Source organism: Oncorhynchus masou, chromosome 15 (assembly GCF_036934945.1).
Source record: "Oncorhynchus masou masou isolate Uvic2021 chromosome 15, UVic_Omas_1.1, whole genome shotgun sequence".
Classification (NCBI taxonomy): domain Eukaryota; kingdom Metazoa; phylum Chordata; class Actinopteri; order Salmoniformes; family Salmonidae; genus Oncorhynchus; species Oncorhynchus masou.
In genome coordinates this window covers 32,952,141-32,971,981 of record NC_088226.1, presented here as the reverse complement: position 1 = coordinate 32,971,981, position 19,841 = coordinate 32,952,141, and the positions used below count along the sequence as shown (strand labels likewise).

The following is a 19,841-nucleotide window of genomic DNA, read 5'->3' as shown; positions in this document are numbered from 1 at the left end:
ACCAGACATTCCAGCAGGCGTGCCGGCCGAGCGATGACGATCATCAGCTTCCTCACCAGCTGGGTCACAAATGTGACTTCCACACTCTCAGAGCGCTCGTGAGCCTAGACACAGAGTGGAGAGAAGAAGAGTTAGAAAGTACTCTGGTAGTATGAAACCATCAGTACTACTTGCCACAATAGGCAGTCACCTCAGAGGTACATGGGGGAAAGATAGAATGGTGTTAGTCTATACATGATCAGAAAGATAGTTTATACACAATCAGTAGTATATAATCAATTCTACATCAACCAGACTTGTTTTTTTTTGTATAAAAACAGCTTCACCTATCTGTCCATTTTCATAGATGACACAGGAAAGAGGATGAAAAGATACATGCAGTTGATACACTCCATTATACGGGTGGGTCTAATGCTGAATGTTGACTGGTTAAAACCGCAGTCCAGACGGTATCTATTACACAAGTTAACACTGGCTAAATCTATGACGTTAAAATGCCTATTTACTCTGTTCCATCTGACTGCTCAATCCACTGTCTCATCAGCCCAGCCAGGCACTTTATAAACTTGATCTCCACTATAAAAAGCATCTAGACATTATCTCACATTTCTTTTAGACAAACATTTAGTTTTCTAAAGCGGGTATTTGTATAAACCTTGCTGTCTGTCTCTCCGACATTTGCAACATTGTTTCAATATTCATATTCGATCTCCTGCTGTCCCATAGTAAGGAACTTGTCGTTAGACAAACACAGTCAGAGTTTCTCAGCCAGTTGAAAACATGAATCAGCTGGCACCATTTTTATGGATATGTACAAAGAAATGTCAATTGAAAAAAGGTCAAATGAAATGAAGTGCAGCTGGTTTGCAGTCTTTCCAGGTTCAGTTTGAAAATATTGTGTCAGATGTGTTGTTGGCTAGCTCCTCTGAACAACAGTGTCCTGATGAGAGAGCACACTCTATGCCAGGCGAAATCGCGCCTCATTAGCTCACTGTTATGGATGTGTCCACATAAATGTCATTGGTAAACAAAGCCTAAACAAATGGAAATGCCACCAAATGTTGTTATTCGAGCAAGCAAGAGATAAGAACGTTGCCAGTCAGTATGGCAATAGAACATTTAGAACAAACTACTAAATGTTCCACCAAAACCAATAAACAACTCAACGAACGCAAAGCTAGGAGTGCAAACACATGCGACAACCAAAGACAAGATACCACAACAGAAGGTGGGAAAAGGGCTGCCTAAGTATGATCCCCAATCAGAGAGAACGATAGACAGCTGCCTCTGATTGGGAACCACACTCAGCCAACAAAGAAATATAAACATAGACCTCCCACCCTAGTCACACCTTGACCTACCAAATAGAGAATTTAAAGGATCTCTAAGGTCAGGGCGTGACATCTGGCAACTGAAACGATAGAACGAACAACCAGCCGGCTCGCATAGCAACCCTAGATTTGTGTCGGGACGATATCTTGTGGAAGGATGAACTAGTTTTAATAAATTTAAAAAAAATAACGTATTTAATTAAAAATATGTCAATCATTATTTGAATACGTTGGTGACCCATTGTATAAAAGTGATAAGGCCCTCGAAGCCATTGTTTGGAGGATATCTTGGCACGGTTTTCTGTCCCTCTACGAACACCCGTGCCAATATTTCCTCCAAACACCGGCTTCTCTGGCAGTATCACTTAAACATACAATAAAGACTGACACTGAGAAGCAGCTAGCTAGCTAAAGCAGAATGACCTCACTGATACAGTGAAAATATACCACGGAACATGCTGTCAGTTTGGACAGAGTTATTTACCACAGAAAACCACCTAGACAGCAGCTAGACAGGCAGGCAGGCAGGCAGGCAGACTGACCAGGCACGCAGCTAGACAGGTAGGCAGACAGACACAGGCAGGCAGGCAGGTTGACCATGCAGGCAGCTAGATAGACAGGCAGGCAGACAGACACAGGCAGGCAGACTGACCAGGCAGACAGCTAGGCAGGCAGACAGACACAGGCAGACAGACAGACACACACACATGCAGGCAGGCTGACCAGGCAGGCAGCTAGACAGGCAGGCAGCTAGACAGGCTGCTAGGTAGGCAGGCAGCAGGGGCCCTAGAGGCTCCAATCAGCTCCTGAATAATTTATAAAGGTAATGAAAGCACCAAAGTGCTGAAGATGGAGGGAGGAATGGAGGATCTCCTCCCATTATAGACAAGTGATTGGTGAGTAATGGGCAGCGGTGGGACCGTCATTCACACTCACAACGGCTAATTAACTACGCTGTGTCAGTGTGAGAGACAGTTGGGGTGTGTGTGTGTGTGTGTGTGTGTGTGTGTGTGTGTGTGTGTGTGTGTGTGTGTGTGTGTGTGTGTGTGTGTGTGTGTGTGTGTGTGTGTGTGTGTGTGTGTGTGTGTGTGTGTGTGTGTGTGTGTGTGTGTGAGGTAGAGAAGAGTGTCTCCGAGTACACAGACAAAACGAGTATCGTAACGGATATGGACAATTTTCCAAATATGATTAGGACACAAGTATTTTTTGGAATTATCCGTGATCTGAAAAAAGTAATTTTCAGCTGGCAGCACACATCTCTCTTTCACTCAAACAGTGTGAAGGGCTGTGTGCTCCAAACAATTATTGGCTAGTTCATCTGTCTGTAAAGAAACAGGCGGGGTATCGGTTGAGCCAGCTGCAACGATTGGATTAGAATAAGCCGCTCTCCCTCTGCTCTCATTTCACCACACATAAAAACACACGGTTCTGTTTCACTCAATCGCAGTCACCCGTCTCAGGGCACAAGTCTCCCCTTCTCTAAACATTGTGTACGAAGCAGAATCCGTAGCTAGTCATTGTTGTTCAATCTAGTTATTTCCTGTTGACTTTGCTGAGGTGATATGGTCGTTTTGTCTGTCTATGTGGCGTTGTTTAGTATGTGCACTGTCTGTCCGTATAATTATTCCATTGCTGACAACATCTGTCGTTATATCGTGATCCAAACCCATACTTGCTTGCTATTATTATTTATTCTCGCCCAGGCATGTTTACCGAGCGACATATCATTAGAAAATAAAATGACAAATGTAGTTTATTTTTATGATACAAATGTTGTGGCATAAGTGTCAGTAGAGAGAAGTTTTGCTCCTCTCGAAAGTGAAACAATATACAGGGGCAAGCGAATTAGCCTACCTTCATTTAAATCTGTGTCTGGAATAAATGCAGACACACCAGCCATACATTAGGCTATTTATTAGCCTATTTCGATGATAATTGAATAGGACTAAAGTAAGTTTTCATCTGTCGGGTCGTCTAACAATGTGTGTCAATGAGTGAAGGAACATAACAATATGCTCTGAGCGATAGCGCAGTAATGTGCACTTGAGCATTTAAAGCGCACGTCCGGGTTTTCCGATCAAGAGTAAATCGGATTCCGAGTATCAAGTGTGATAAAACGGAAATGATCGGCACACCCCTAGTGTCTCTGTATGTGTGTGAGTGTGTGTGTGCAAATGGGTGTGGCTTTGTGTGTGTTGTGTGTCTGTGCGAGTGTGTGCATCTTCTAAACTGCCTGTAAAGACCTGACTACCAGTGAGTGATGGCCAGCCAGCCAAAGGACCACCTCTGACACACTGTGACTGATGGAGAGTGCTGAGCAGGCAAACTAGCTAGCTAACTACCTCATTCCCCACCTCAGGTGACCTGGGCCTCTAAAGTCTACACAGGGGTCCTTCTTGGGCCAGAGGCGGGGGGTTGCCATGGCGACACGTCACTCAGGCCCGAGGTCGAGGTAGGGGTTGAGGTGGATCAGGTGGTCTCCTGTGACGTTTTTTAAATGGTGTCGCCGCGTGGGGTGAATGGATATATGGGAATGGATGGATGGCCTGGCCTGGCTAGAGGAGGGTTAGAGTAGTGGCCTGGAGCTGTGACAAGACAGAGACTGAAAGGGGGATAGGGTTAGAGGGGTGAAGAACAAGACAATGGAGAAGAGCACTGACCGCTAAAACTGGCTCACAACATGGACTGACTGCATGTAGGTGCCAAATAACATACACTGAATCAACATACTAAGGTGTGCGGCAGACAACATATGACAAGAGGTCTGTGACCTTTTCCAAGCCAAAAAAGTTGAAGTATTCAATAGCCTACCATTTATTACTAAATAATAAGCATCAACTTTCACAATGCCGATCCCTTGTCACAGATATACCTGTCACCAACTAAGACGGTCCAGCAGAGACCTTGACCTGACCTCAGTCCAAACATCGCCCCACCCCCCAACCGCAAACAGACAACAAGACAACAACTTAACTGGAAAAGCGTTGTGATCACACTCCCATGTGAGTGTGCTCCACTTTCTCCTCCACTCCCTCTGCTCCAAAACATGTTGCAGCACCTCCTCTTCCTCCAGCCTCCTCTGCCACGACACGCGACACATCATCCTGGGCCAGAGCGATGGAAATAACGGGGAAAAAACGCAACGCTGGCCATCCGGATGCCTCCGCTCTGGGTACCTGTTCACTGCCTCAATCCACAGCACGTTTATATCACCGCCACCTACTGCGTTCTGCTAAGCCCCCCGAACCATGCCGCCCAATTAGTTCCGTGAAGGTGATACAATGTTCTTTCTGTTCTCCAAATGTGGCCAGCATGTGGCTCTCGTGGGGTTAATACTCTGTCTGCTTCTTTCTTTCTTTCTCTCTCTGTCTCTCACACACACAAACCACATTCTAACAGGCATCAACCCTAACACAGGATGGTTTAAACAGCCAATCCAAGACTGGAAAACTCCCCGCAGACCCCTCCTCTTATGGCTTCATCCCTCGCTTGCTCCCTCCCTCCCTAACTTTGTCTCTCTCTCTCTCCCCCTCCCTCCCTCCATCCCTTAGTCTCGCTCCCTCTTTCTCGGTGCACCCCTCCTCCTGGGTGTCTGGGAGATTCATCAATCACCTCTGCTGACTGCTGGGCCATGAAATTAGAATCAGGGAGAGGAGAACCCCCCCCACCCCACCCCCACCCTCCGTCGACCGGGGGGCGCCGGGCGAGGCCACTGGGAGCAATAATGTCACAACCATGAGCACCCCGGCACTGAGACTGAGATAATTGAGACATCAATGACATCACACACACTATTGAACGTCCCTCAAATCCTAACACAGACCAACCCGTCTTGTGACGAACATGTTGGTGGCAGGTGTGGGGGAATGTGTCCCATATGGACAGAAAGAGAGCGAGAGATGGGGGTGGGAGGGGGAGAAGGAGAGAGGAAGGGTGTTTATGTTTTTCTGATGACCTAAACGGGTCAAAGTGGTGTCCTCATCCTATGACATCACGGTGTGTTGACAAACTGCATGACAGACTTGACAGGCTTAATGATGATGAGTGAGGACCTTAGTGAAACCATGTGTGACGGGGGTTAACAAACAGGTGTCTAAATGAACACGAATTGGACGATATCGTCACTTAATTAATTGTTCCACTGATGTTGGCGAATATCAGTGCAAAGGATGAAACTCCTCAAATCCACCTTAACTCCCAAAATTAAAACAAACAGTCCACTCACGTCTTGTAGCAGTTTCTCCAGGTTCTCCTGCAGCTCGTAAAAGTAGTGTGAGGTGATGCAACCCGCGCGGCTTTTATCCAGGCAGTCTCTGGACAGCTCTATGACCTGGTGGTGGATGAAGCTGAGGACCCCATCGGCCAGGGGCATCACCTTGTCAGGACCCGAGGACGATAGGAAGTCAGCCAGACGGTCCTCCATCTGAGCCGTGGCCTGGGGACGAGTGGGGGGAGAGTTGACTCACATATGCTCACCTTCCAGACAGCTCATAGGGAGCTTTATTACAATGGAAAAGCTCATTGAAGGACTGTCATAAATTGGTTAAGATTTTAATTCTAGGTATTTCATTTCTGAATGTATTAATGTCAACTAAGTCATAATAAACAAATGTTAAGACTGATATGAATGAATCATTCTTATGGGAAGGTACCTTGGGAAAGCGCTCCTTGTAGACATGGTTCATCATGACGATCTCATGGTCAAAGGAAATGGGTGAGCGACCAGGGCTGAAAAAAGACAAACATACAGAGATATGAGTGGAGAACTAAGAGACTGTAGCTTGGTATTCTGGTCTACACCAGTCCAGAGAGACTGTAACTTGGTGGTCTGGTCTACACCAGTCCAGAGAGACTGTAGCTTGGTGGTCTGGTCTACATCAGTCCAGAGAGACTGTAGCTTAGCGGCCAGGTCTACACCAGTCCAGAGAGACTGTAGCTTGGCGGTGTGATTTACACCAGTCCAGAGAGACTGTAGCTTGGCGGTGTGATTTACACCAGTCCAGAGAGACTGTAGCTTGGCGGTGTGATTTACACCAGTCCAGAGAGACTGTAGCTTAGCGGTGTGATTTACACCAGTCCAGAGAGACTGTAGTTTGGCGGTGTGATTCACACCAGTCCAGAGAGACTGTAGCTTAGCGGTGTGATTTACACCAGTCCAGAGAGACTGTAGCTTGGCGGTCTAGACTACACCAGTCCAGAGAGACTGTAGCTTGGCGGTGTGATTTACACCAGTCCAGAGAGACTGTAGCTTGGCGGTCTAGACTACACCAGTCCAGAGAGACGTAAGCTTGGTGGTCTGGTGTGCACCAGTCCAGAGAGACTGTAGCTTGGTGGTCTGGTCTACACCAGTCCAGAGAGACTGTAGCTTGGTGGTCTGGTCTACACCAGTCCAGAGAGACTGTAGCTTGGCGGTCTAGACTACACCAGTCCAGAGAGACTGTAGCTTGGCGGTCTGGTCTACACCAGTCCGGAGAGATTGTAGCTTGGTGTTCTGGTTTACACAAGTCCAGAGAGACTGTAGCTTGGTGGTCTGGTCTACACCAGCCCAGAGAGACTGTAGCTTGGGGGTCTAGACTACACTTGGTGGTCTGGTCGGCACCAGTCCAGAGAGACTGTAGCTTGGTGTTCTGGTTGACACAAGTCCAGAGAGACTGTAGCTTGGTGGTCTGATCGAAACCAGCCCAGAGAGACTGTAGCTTGGAGGTCTAGACTACACTTGGTGGTCTGGTCTACACCAGTCCAGAGAGACTGTAGCTTGGCGGTCTGGTTTACACCAGTCCAGAGAGACTGTAGCTTGGGAGTCTAGTTTACATAAGCCCAGAGAGACTAGTATACTGCATGGTAGTAGGGTTCTGTCTTTTTCAGTATCCCTGAGCTGCAGTACAGCATGACAGAAGTGAGCTCCAAGTCCCAAGGCACCAGTAGAGGGATACTGTGGATGGAGGGAGGTCAGGTCAGACAGAGAGGGCATGAGATACATTGAAGAGGATGACAGCTCTTAGGTCAGAAACACAGACATGGACATATATGGCTACACACATACTGTATGTCACACACACATGAAGAGCTGATGGCTCTTGAGACCAGGCACGGGATGTGTGCGTTATGTTCCTGACAGTGTGTCTGAGAGTAGGTCTGAGGACCCTATCTGTCTGTCAGGACTTCATCGAGGATTTCATACTGGTGGATGTCTATGGCTGGAAAGGTCAGTTCCCTGGGGAGCGTGATGTGTAGCGGTGATGGCTCATTTAGTCTGTGTGCATCAGCCCCTCTCTCTCTCTCTCTCTCTCTCTCTCTCTCTCTCTCATCTCGCTCTCCACATCAAAAGTCTGGCTAGCAGGAACAAATGGAGACAGCCATGACCTTTCTGTCTCTCACTCACACCACCACAGCAGAGAATAAACTGGGGGTTCTGTCTGAAGCAATGAGGCGACAATGAGACTCCCTTCTGAGACATGGTGTGTGAGAGAGAGAGACATTCCAATCTGAGCGGCTGTGTTATATAGCATTGTATTGGAAGCGGTGGGGGAATGTGTGGCCGGCACAAAATGGAATTTGGGGTCCACAGATGTGACTGTTTGTGTGAGTCATCTGTGTGTCGTGTGGAGGTGTGGTCATGTGACCAGGGGGATGAGGTATTGCCTATCGTCCTCCACCGACAGCTCGGTCATCTTATGAACCATTCTGTTGCCTATTACCCAGCATAATTGAATGAGATCACACTGAATGTGACATATGAGGTCAACCTCACAGGAGCTGTTTATCATCCTCTTAACACTCTTGCTGGAAGGTGAGCTTCTCAGAACATATTCGAATATTCTCTGCTTCTCTTACACACGCCTAACATACTCATTTAGTAGAACTGTCTGCTTATAAAATAAAATATATGCCAGTCATCTTCACGAACCGAGCGGAGAAACGTTCTCAGCTCTGAGTCCTGCCACACACCACTGTTCTTTTTTATTTTTTTATTTTTTATTTTTTGAATCACTCAGAAATACAATCATAGCCATGCCACTGCTGCCACAGCAACCAAAAGGTTAGTTCCGACAGAGATTGATGCACAGTGGCTGCTTCATAAATACTCAAATATTTTAAGGATATTTTCCTTTGTCTGTGAGTGGAGTTGCTTTGAGTGATATGTGACTTCATTGAATAAGCCTCACATCCAAACGAGCTGCTAATAGAATCATTAAGGTCCTGAGAATGACTAACATCAGACTGACAGCCTAGAAAATTATGTTCATAAGTCATTTGAGAAAACGACCTTGAACACAGACTCAAATTATACTTGTGGGAGGAAAGGTTTTGGATCTACAGTATAAGCCTGTGTGTTAATAGGCTGAGAAGATTTTTGAAATAAACTTGAACTTTGAAGACCGTTGAATCCTGTTGTCGCTATTCATTTATATACTGCAGCACCATACTATTTCTCTTAAAGGATTAGCGTTTCAGAAACGGGTGAATTGACAGTGTGAGCTTTTTAAACACTGATGTCAGATTACGTGAAACGGCTGCCAAAAAGAAAAAAAGGTAGAGGATGATTAAGAGGATAAATGAAGTGAATCAGAGCGAGAGAGAGAAGAGAGAGAGAGAGAATAACATTGCCCCAACACCAGTGAGGCATGCGACTGGGGAAATGAAGGACCTAATTGACCGTGACAGAGAAGAGGCTGGGCAGGGAGGGGTGTGTGTGTGTGAGGGGCAGGGGCAGGGAGGTGTATGTACAGTGCTTTGCAAAACTATTCATCCCCCTTGGCGTTTTTCCTATTTTGTGACATTACAACCTGTAATTTAATACATTTATTTTTATTTGAATTTCATGTAATGGGCATGCACAAAATAGTCCAAATTGGTGAAGTGGAATGAAAAAAATACTGAAAATTGGTGCGGGCATATGTACTCACCCCCTTTGCTATGAAACCCCTAAATAAGATCTAGTGCAACCAATAACCTTCAAATGTCACATAATTAGTGAATTAAAGTCCACCTGTGTGCAATCTAAGTGTCACATGATCTGTCACATGATCTCAGTATATATATATATACACACCTGTGGAGCACTATTAAATCCATTTTAAAAAATGGAAAGAATATGGCATCACAACAAACCTGAGAGAGGGCCGCCCAACAAAACTCAAGGACCAGGCAAGGAGAGCATTAATCAGAGAGGCAACAAAGAGACCAAAGATAACCCTGAAGGAGCTGCAAAGCTCCACAGCAGAGATTGGAGTATCTGTCCATAGGACCACTTTAAGCTGTACACTCCACAGAGCTGGGCTTTACGGAAGAGTGTCCAGAAAAAAGCCATTGCTTAAAGTAAAAAATAAGCAAACACGTTTGCTGTTCGCCAAAAGGCATGTGGGAGACTCCCCAAACATATGGAAGAAGGTACTCTGGTCAGATGAGACTAAAATTGAGCTTTGGAGGTTCTGTCACACCCTGACCTTATTTATCTTTGTTTTCTTTATTATTTTGGTTAGGTCAGGGTGTGACGAGGGTGGTATGTGTGTTTTTGTCTTGTCTAGGTTTTTTTTGTATATCTATGGGGTTTTGGTATTGTCTAGGTAAATGTAGGTCTATGGTGGCCTGAATTGGTTCCCAATCAGAGACAGCTGTTTATCGTTGTCTCTGATTGGGGATCCTATTTAGGTTGCCATTTTCCATTTTGGTTTGTGGGTTATTGTCTATGTGTAGTTACATGTCAGCACTCGTTATTATTAGCGTCACATTTTTTGTTTGTTTGTTTGTTTGTTTAGTGTTCTTTGTAAATAAAGAAGAATGTATTAAGGAGGAACAGCGCTTAATGGGGAGATGGACCTGGGAGGAGATATTAGATGGAGCAGGACCCTAGACACAGCCGGGAGAGTATCGGAGTCCTAAGGAGGAGTTAGAGGCAGCGAAAGCGGAACGGCGATAATACGAGGAGAAATACAAGAGAATAGAGGAACAGCGAAGATATGAAGGTACACGGCTAGCACGGAAGCCCGAGAGGCAGCCCCAAGATTTGGGGTGGGTGCACACGAGGAGATTGCATGAGTCAGGTATGAGATCTGAGCCAACTCCTCGTGCTCCTCGTGCTTACCATGGGGAGCGAGTAACTGGTCATGCACAGTGTCTCCAGTGCGCTATTCTAGAATGGGCATCCAGCCAAGATGTATTGAGCCAGCTCTATGTTCTGGATCTCCAATGCGTCTCCATGGTCCAGTGTATCCTGTGCCTCCTCCCCGCACTCGCCCTGAGGTGCGTGACACCAGCCCGGTACCACCAGTTCCGGCACCATGCACCAGGCGTCCAGTGCGCCTCCAGGGTTCAGTACGCCCTGTTCCTCTTCCCCACACTTGCCCTGAGGTGCGTGTCCCCAGCCCGGTACCACCAGTGCCGGCAACACACACCAGGCCTACAGTGCGCCTCGGCAGTCCAGTACACCCTGTTCCTCCTCCCCGCACTCGCCCTGAGGTGCGTGTCACCAGCCCGGTACCACCAGTGCCTGGCACCACGCACCAGGCCTCCAGTGCGCCTCCAGGGTCCAGTATGCCCTGTTCCTGCTCCTCGCACTCGCCCTGAGGTGCGGGTCCCCAGCCCGGTACCACCAGTGCCGGCACCACGCACCAGGCCTACTGTGCACCTCGGCAGTCCAGAGCGTCCGGCGACAGTATCCAGTCCAGAGCGTCCGGCGACAGTACCCAGTCCAGAGCGTTTGGCGACAGTTCACAGACCGGAACCTTCAACGAGCGACGGGCCACAGTCCAGAACCTCCAACGTCGGGCCACAGTCCGCGTAGCGAGGATCCCCAGCCAGGGGCCTATGGTGAGGATCCGCAGTCCAGAGCCTCCTCCGACGATCCATGGGTCAGTGCTACTAGAGCGGACTCAGAGTAAAGAAGGGGGTGGCGTCCAGAACCAGAGCCGCCACTGAGGTTAGATGCCCATCCAGACCCTCCCATATAGGTTTAGGTTTGCGGCCAGGAATCCACACCTTTTTTTTGGGGGGGGGGGGGTACTATCACGCCCTGACCTTAGTTATCTTTGTTGTCTTTATTATTTTTGTTAGGTCAGGGTGTGACGAGGGTGGTATGTGTTTTGTCTTCTCTAGGGTTTTTTGTATATCTATGAGGTTTTGGTATTGTCTAGGTAAATGTAGGTCTATGGTGGTCTGAATTGGTTCCCAATCAGAGACAGCTGTTTATCGTTGTCTCTGATTGGGGATCCTATTTAGGTTGCCATTTTCCATTTTGGTTTGTGGGTTGTTGTCTATGTGTAGTTGCCTGTCAGCACTCGTTATGATTAGCGGCACGTTCGTTTTGTTACTTGGTTAGTTTGTTTAGTGTTCTTCGTGTTCTTCGTAAATAAAGAATGTATTCAAATCACGCTGCACCTTGGTCTCCTCGTTATGACGAACGTGACAGGTTCACCTTCCATGACCCTAAGCATACTGCAAAAGCACCACTTGAGTGGTTTAAGGGAAAACATTTAAATGTCTTGAAATGGCCTCATCAAAGCCCAGACCTCAATCCAATTGAGAACCTGTGGTATGACTTAAAGATTGCTGTACACCAGCGGAACCCATCCAACTTGAAGGAGCTGGAGCAGGATGCCTTGAAGAATGGGCAAAAATCCCAGTGGCTAGATGTGACAAGCTTATAGAGACATGCCCCAAGAGACTTGCTGCTGTAATTACTGCTAGAGGTGGCTCTACAAAGTATTGACTTTGGGGGGAGGGGGGGGGGTCTGTTTATTTTGTCTTATTTCTTGTTTGCTTCACAATAAAACATATTTTGCCTGTTCAAAGTGGTAGACATGTTATGTAACTCAAATGATACAAACCCCCAAACCATTTTAACTCCAGGTTGTAAGGCAACAAAATAGGAAAAATGCCAAGGGAGGTGAATACTCTCACAAGCCACTGTATGTTTGTGTGTGTGAGCACCTCAGAGCCCCATTCGATGAGACGCTAATGACATGGGTAATACATTCAACAAGGTGACACCCAAAATGAAGGGCTGAGCTGCTGAGGGAAGGGTAGAAGTGTTTAATTAAATATACCGTCTGTGTGTGTGTGTGTGTGTGTGTGTGTGTGTGTGTGTGTGTGTGTGTGTGTGTGTGTGTGTGTGTGACTGTCTGTCTGTGAGGCTCTGTGCTGCTCATTAAAACCGGACCCACCGCTGGATATGACAAGCCTATGATGGATGAACATGTTGAGATTATTTCTACAACTCCAGAAGAATGAGAGTGGGAAGAGAAAGAGAGAGGGAAAGAGAGAAAGACGGAGAAAGAGAGAGAGATAGAGGGTGAGATACAGAGACGGATAGAGTGAGAGAGAGAGAGGAAGAGGTAGAGAGAGAGGAAGGACATGAGAATAAGCACTGCAGTCATCACTCTCAGCATGGCTGATAATCAGGCCATGAAATGAACATATGATTGCTTCTTTCTTTAATCTTAATTAGCTGGTCTGAGACTCAGCTTTCTCCCTCCCTCCCTCCCTCCCTCCCTCCCTCCCTCCCTCCCTCCCTCCCTCCCTCCCTCCCTCCCTCCCTCCCTCCCTCCCTCCCTCCCTCCCTCCCTCCCTCCCTCCCTCCCTCCCTCCCGTGCTTTCCCTAAGGATGTTCATCTTTCCCTTTCAAGACGATTCGATACGGATCTAGATACATGGGCTCTGGTAAAATACAGGAACGATACGTTATAGTCTGAAATGATTCGATTCGGTTCGATGAGATACGATTCAATGCAGTAACATTTGACGCACAAACACATGAGTTTTCCATTCTAAATTAAAATTAGCTGCTGAGCTGGATCTGTCTGAGCTGACTTCTGTGTGTGTGTCTATGGTGTATGTGCTATCTAGGCACCTGAGCTGAGCCATAAAGGAGATTAGGCATCTACCACCCTACTATCACATTAGGGGGGGGGTGTAGCCTATGCCCCCCCCCCTCCACACACACACTTTGGTTCTGAAATCACCATGAACCACGAACTAACTTGTCATTTTTGCAGATTAAGTGTCTGGGTTAGTAATGTATCAATATTATCATTTAAAAATTAGCTATGACATAGCCAATGAATACCAGTCAAAGGTTTGGACACTCATTTTAGGCCTTTTCTTTATTTGTACTATTTTCTACATTGAAGACATCAAAGCTATGAAATAACACATGGAATCATGTAGTAACCAAAATATATTTTATATTTGAGATTCTGCAAAGTAGCCACCATTTGCATTGATGACAGCTTTCCACACTCTTGGCATTCTCTCAACCAGCTTCATGAGGTAGACACCTGGAATGCTTTTCCAACAGTCTTGCTTTTCCTTCACTCTGAGGTCCAAATCATCCGAAACCATCTCAATTGGGTTGAGGTCAGGTGAGTGTGGAGGCCAGGTAATCTGATGCAGCACTCCATCACCCAATTCAATTCAATTCAAGGTGCTTTATTGGCATGGGAAACATTTGTTAACATTGCCAAGGCAAGTGAAGTAGATAATATACAAAAGTGAAATAAACAATAAAAATGAACAGTAAACATTACACTCACAGAAGTTCCAAAAGAATAAAGACATTGCAAATGATATCTTATGTATATATTCAGTGTTGTAACGATGTGCAAATGGGTGAAAGGGAAAACAAATTCACATAAATATGGGTTGCATTTACAATGGTATTTTTTCTTCACCGGTTTCCCTTTTCTTGTGGCAACATGTCACAAATCTTGCAGCTGTGATGGCACACTGTGGTATTTCACCCAGTAGATATGGGAGTTAATCAAAATCGGGTTTGTTTTTAAATTCTTTGTGGTTCTGTGTAATCTGAGGAAGATATGTCTCTCTAATATGGTCATACATTTGGCAGGAGGTTAGGAAGTGCAGCTCAGTTACCACCTCATTTAGTGGGCAGTGTGCACATAGTCTGTCTTCTCTTGAGAGCCAGGTCTGCCTACGGCGGCCTTTCTCAATAGCAAGGCTATGCTCACTGAGTCTACATACAGTGGGGCGAAAAAGTATTTAGTCAGCCACCAATTGTGCAAGTTCTCCCACTTAAAAAGATGAGAGAGGCCTGTAATTTTAATCATAGGTACACTTCAACTATGACAGACAGAAAATCACATTGTAGGATTTTTTTTATGAATTTTTTTGCAAATTATGGTGGAAAATAAGTATTTGGTCTCTACAAACAAGCAAGATTTCTGGCTCTCACAGATCTGTAACTTCTTCTTTAAGAGGCTCCTCTGTCCTCCACTCGTTACCTGTATTAATGGCACCTGTTTGAACTTGTTATCAGTATAAAAGACACCTGTCCACAACCTCAAACAGTCACACTCCAAACTCCACTATGGCCAAGACCAGAGAGCTGTCAAAGGACACCAGAAACAAAATTGTAGACCTGCACCAGGCTGGGAAGACTGAATCTGCAATAGGTAAGCAGCTTGGTTTGAAGAAATCAACTGTGGGAGCAATTATTAGGAAATGGAATATATACAAGACCACTGATAATCTCCCTCAATCTGGGGTTTCCATGCAAGATCTCACCCTGTGGGGTCAAAATGATCACAAGAACGGTGAGCAAAAATCCCAGAACCACACGGGGGGACCGAGTGAATGACCTGCAGAGAGCTGGGAGCAAAGTAACAAAGCCTACCATCAGTAACACATTACGCCGCCAGGGACTCAAATCCTGCAGTACCAGACGTGTCCCCCTGCTTAAGCCAGTACATGTCCAGGCCCGTCTGAAGTTTGCTAGAGAGCATTTGGATGATCCAGAAGAAGATTGGGAGAATGTCATATGGTCAGATGAAACCAAAATATAACTTTTTGGTAAAAACTCAACTCGTTGTGTTTGGAGGACAAAGAATGCTGAGTTGCATCCAAAGAACACCATACCTACAGTGAAGCATGGGGGTGGAAACATCATGCTTTGGGGCTGTTTTTCTGCAAAGGGACCAGGACGACTGATCCGTGTAAAGGAAAGAATGAATGGGGCCATGTATCATGAGATTTTGAGTGAAAACCTCCTTCCATCAGCAATGGCATTGAAGATGAACGTGTGGCTGGGTCTTTCAGCATGACAATGATCCCAAACACACCACCAGGGCAACGAAGGAGTGGCTTCGTAAGAAGCATTTCAAGGTCCTGGAGTGGCCTAGACAGTCTCCAGATCTCAACCCTATAGAAAATCTTTGGAGGGAGTTGAAAGTCTGTGTTGCCCAGCAACAGCCCCAAAACATCACTGCTCTGGAGTAGATCTGCATGGAGGAATGGGCCAAAATACGAGCAACAGTGTGTGAAAACCTTGTGAAGACGTACAGAAAACGTTTGACCTCTGTCATTCCCAACAAAGGGTATATAACAAAGTATTGAGATAAACTTTTGTTATTGATCAAATACTTATTTTCCACCATAATTTGCAAAAGAATTCATAAGAAATCCTACAATGTGATTTTCTGGATGGATTTTTTTTCTCATTTTGTCTGTCATAGTTGAAGTGTACCTATGATGAAAATTACAGGCCTCTCTCATCTTTTTAAGTGGGAGAACTTGCACAATTGGTGGCTGACTAAATACTTTTTTGCCCCAATGTAGTCAAAGCTTTCCTTAAGTTTGGGTCAATCACAGTGGTCAGGTATTCTGTCACTGTGTACTCTCTGTTTAGGGCCAAATAGCATTCTACTTAGCTCACTGTTTTTGTTAATTCTTTCCAATGTGTCAAGTAATTATCTTTTTGTTTTCTCGTGATATGGTTGCGTCTAATTGTATTGCTGTCCTGGGGCTCTGTGGGATCTGTTTGTGTTCGGACCAGCTTGCTTAGGTGACTCTTCTCCAGGTTCATCTCTCTGTAGGTGATGGCTTTGTTATGGAATGTTTGGGAATCGCTTCCTTTTAGGTGGTTGTAGAATTTAGCAGCTCTTTTCTGAATTTTGATAATTAGCGGGTATCGGCATAATTCTGCTCTGCATGCATTATTTGGTGTTTGACATTGTACACGGAGGATCATTTTGCAGAATTCTGCAGGCCTCAATTTGGTGTTTATCCCATTTTGTGAATTCTTGGTTGGTGAGTGAGCCCCAGACCTCACAACCATAAAGGGTAATGGGTTCCATAACTGATTCAATTATTTTTAGCCAGATCCTAATTGGTATGTCAAATTGTATGTTCCTTTTGATGGCATAGAATGCCCTTCTTGTCTTGTCTCTCAGATCATTCACAGCTTTGTGGAAGTTACCTATAGCGCTGATGTTTAGGCCATGATTTGTATACTTTTTTTGCATGCTCTAGGGAAATGGTGCCTAGATGGAATTTGTATTTGTGGTCCTGGCGACTGGACCTTTTTTGGAACACCATTATTTTGAGATTTACTGTCAGGGCCCAGATCTGGCAGAATCTGTGCAGAAGATCTCGGTGATGCTGTAGGCCTTCCTTGGTTGGTGACAGAAGCACCAGATCAAACAGTAGGCATTTTACTTCAGATTCTAGTAGGGTGAGGCCGGTTGCTGCAGACAGTTCTAGTGCTCTCGCCAACTCAATGATATACAGTATATGTTGAAGAGGGTGGGGCTCACTCTCCTTCTTGGTCAAATAGCCCTTACACATCCTGGAGGTGTGTTCTATCCGCCATCACTTCATATTTCAGCATGATAATGCATGCCCCAATGTCTCAAGGATCTGTACACAATTCTTGGAAGCTAGAAATGTGCCAGTTCTTCCATGGCCTGCGTACTAACCAGACATGACACCCGTTGATGTCACGACTTATGCCGAAGTCGAAGCCTCTCCTTGTTCGGGCGGTGCTAGGCGGTCACCGTCACCGGTCTTCTTGCCATCATTGATCCATTTTTCATTTTCCATTGGTTTTGTCTTGTTTTCATACACACCTGGTTTCAATCCCATTCATTACCTGTTGTGTATTTAACCCTCTGTTTTCCCTCATGTCTTTGTCAGAGATTGTTTTATGTTCAGTATTCGTGTTTTGTATTTTGGTGCGCGACGGGTCCTCGTACCCACTTTGTTTCATTGTATTTCATGGTTTTGGAGTGTTTTAAGTTATTAAACTACTCCATTCCACCAAGTTTTGATTCTCCTGCGCCTGACTTCCCTGCCACCTATACACATGACTGTCACAGTTGAGCATGTTTGGGATGCTCTGGATAGACAGCATGTTCCAGTTCCCGCCGATATCCAACAACTTCCCACAGCTATTGAAGAGCAGTGGCACAACATCCCACAGGCCACAATCAACAGCCTGAGGCAAATGGTGGTCACACCAGATACTGATTTTCTGATCAACACCCCTACCAACAGATGCATATTTGTATTCCCAGTCATGTGAAATCCATAAATGTATTTCAATTGAATTAATTGAATGATATATGAACTGCAACAGTAAAATCTTTGAAATTGTCGCATGTTGCGTTTATATTTTTATTCCGTATACATACAGTATTTTGTCAACTAATAAAGCCAAATATCACGCAGGCCATTTTATCATTTGAATGCTGAAGGTACAGCAAGATCAAGAACAGGCCGCCTACCTCGCGTTGGTCAGGGTGCAAAGCTGGGCACAGAGTGCAGTTTAACTAGGCTACTGATATTGGCTGGGGTTGTAGCACAGTTACATGCAGTTTGGCACTGAAGGGGAGGACACATCAGTTGTCCTATTTTCGAAAGGTAGAAATAATGTAAGATAATTAAAAATAATGTGTAAACCGGCGAGTTGTAACGTTTGTGTCAGGATTTGGCCAGGGTTGTTCCGGGTTTTGGTCACTAGATGCCCCCATTGTGCTTTTTGACCTTATGTTTTTTCCCTTGTTCCCCATTATTATTTGCACCTGTACCTCGTTTCCCCTGATTGTATTTAAACCCTTAGTTTCCCTCAGTTCTGTGCTCTGTGTTTGTATGTTAGCACCCAGCCCTAGTGTTCTGTGTATTCTTGTCGATTCCGGTGGATGCTCTTGTGGAATTCTGTTTTTGTTCTTGAGTATCTCTTGAGGCTTTTCTGTGCTATTCCTACCACCTTTTGGATTTGCCATTTTTTTTGTATTGAAGGACTTCTCCTTTTTTACTTCATTAAATACACCGCCTTAAGTACTGCTGTGTCTGCCTCATCTACTGGGTTCTGCTGACTATTCGTGGCTCAGTTGGTTAAGTGACTGTTTCTCACTCCGGAGACCCAGGTTCGTAACCGGGTCCTGACATTTTGAATCGATTTTCTGACCCGTTGTAGTGGCAACACGTCATTCAGGGTTTTGAGCCCCACCTGCATGTTATTTTGCCATTAATACGTGTCACATATCAGTTTGCAAACAATGTCCCCAAAAAATAATTGGAGCAACATCCAAACATGGTCTCTTTTTTGCTTTCTTGAGTAAGGCAGCTCCAAAATGCAGGTGTTTAAGCCAAGCTCAGTGCTTTCTGTGGTGGTGGGGCAGCCAGCATAAAATACATCTGCCTAGGTTGACAAAATATGCCCACAAATTGTGTGCTGCTGCATAAATGATGTAATATGCCAGAGAGATATGCATACCGTGGCTAAGAAAGTAATACTAAGTGTGTAGTAAGCTGCTAGTAGCCCATGTGCCTCATCCTAATCATTTGGGCCCTTTCCCCCTTATAACTTAGCCTAGTGTTCTGATATGGTGGTGCACTTGTAGCCTATAGCCTGTTTTAGGAATTCTATCATTGTACAAATAGTTATATTGATTACGTCCGTCTTAGCTTGCTCGTTAATGTCTAACTCGAAATGACGGATTACCTCATCCACTCATTGTTCCCTTATTCCATAGTTTGTACATCTCAATTGTCAGAAGAAACTACATTTGTTTATGAAAGTCAGCCATATCAGCTATGTTCTTTTTTAAAGGCAGTAAATGAGGCTGAATGAACTGTTTTGCGACCACACAAGGCTCCACTGATAGCCAGGTGTAGCAGTGTTAAGAATTCACAACAGACAGTATTTGCTGTATAGACTGTTCTCATTGTTTAGAAACCCATACCCAAGCCATCTCTCCCTGGTCCCTTCCAGTCAAACCATAGCCATCTCCCTCACATGAATGAATGTGGCCTAAGGCATCGTAAATCTACTGTCAGCATTACGCCCCAGAGGCCCACTCTCAGTTCACACAGACACAATATAGTTTTAAAGAACCCCTTATTCTGTTGCATAAAACAATATTTTGATGCAATAACAGTATTATAAAATAATCTTAGAATTTCACCCACAACAACAAGCATAAAAAAATGGGAATTTTCCCCACCAAGATTTACATGCTGAAATTGTCAGTGGATCGATGCATACTTAATTTGGATTGGTTTGGGGTCCGCAGCTCGATGCACTTGTATCTTAAACATTTGAATCAGGGGCCGATGCGTATCGGTGAATTGTTGCATCCCAAGCTTTCTCTCGCTCGTTCTTTCACAATCTCTCCCACACCTCATCTGCCTTGTAGCACTCTTTCCCTCCCGTTCTCTCTCTTTATTTCTATAGCAATCACCCTCTTTGACGCTCCTCCATCCTTCTCTCACTAT

At 45.3% G+C, this 19,841-nt stretch overlaps 1 protein-coding gene across 1 annotated transcript in view; it reads right to left on the bottom strand.

Moving 5' to 3' along the window:
* The window catches only part of mast2 (microtubule associated serine/threonine kinase 2), a 168,121-nt gene that overhangs the window by 26,208 nt on the left and 122,072 nt on the right, over positions 1-19,841 (bottom strand). Inside the window, 3 exon segments of the mRNA XM_064989129.1 lie at positions 3-104; positions 5,557-5,766; positions 5,984-6,059. Coding sequence (XP_064845201.1) covers positions 3-104; positions 5,557-5,766; positions 5,984-6,059 — 388 coding nt within the window.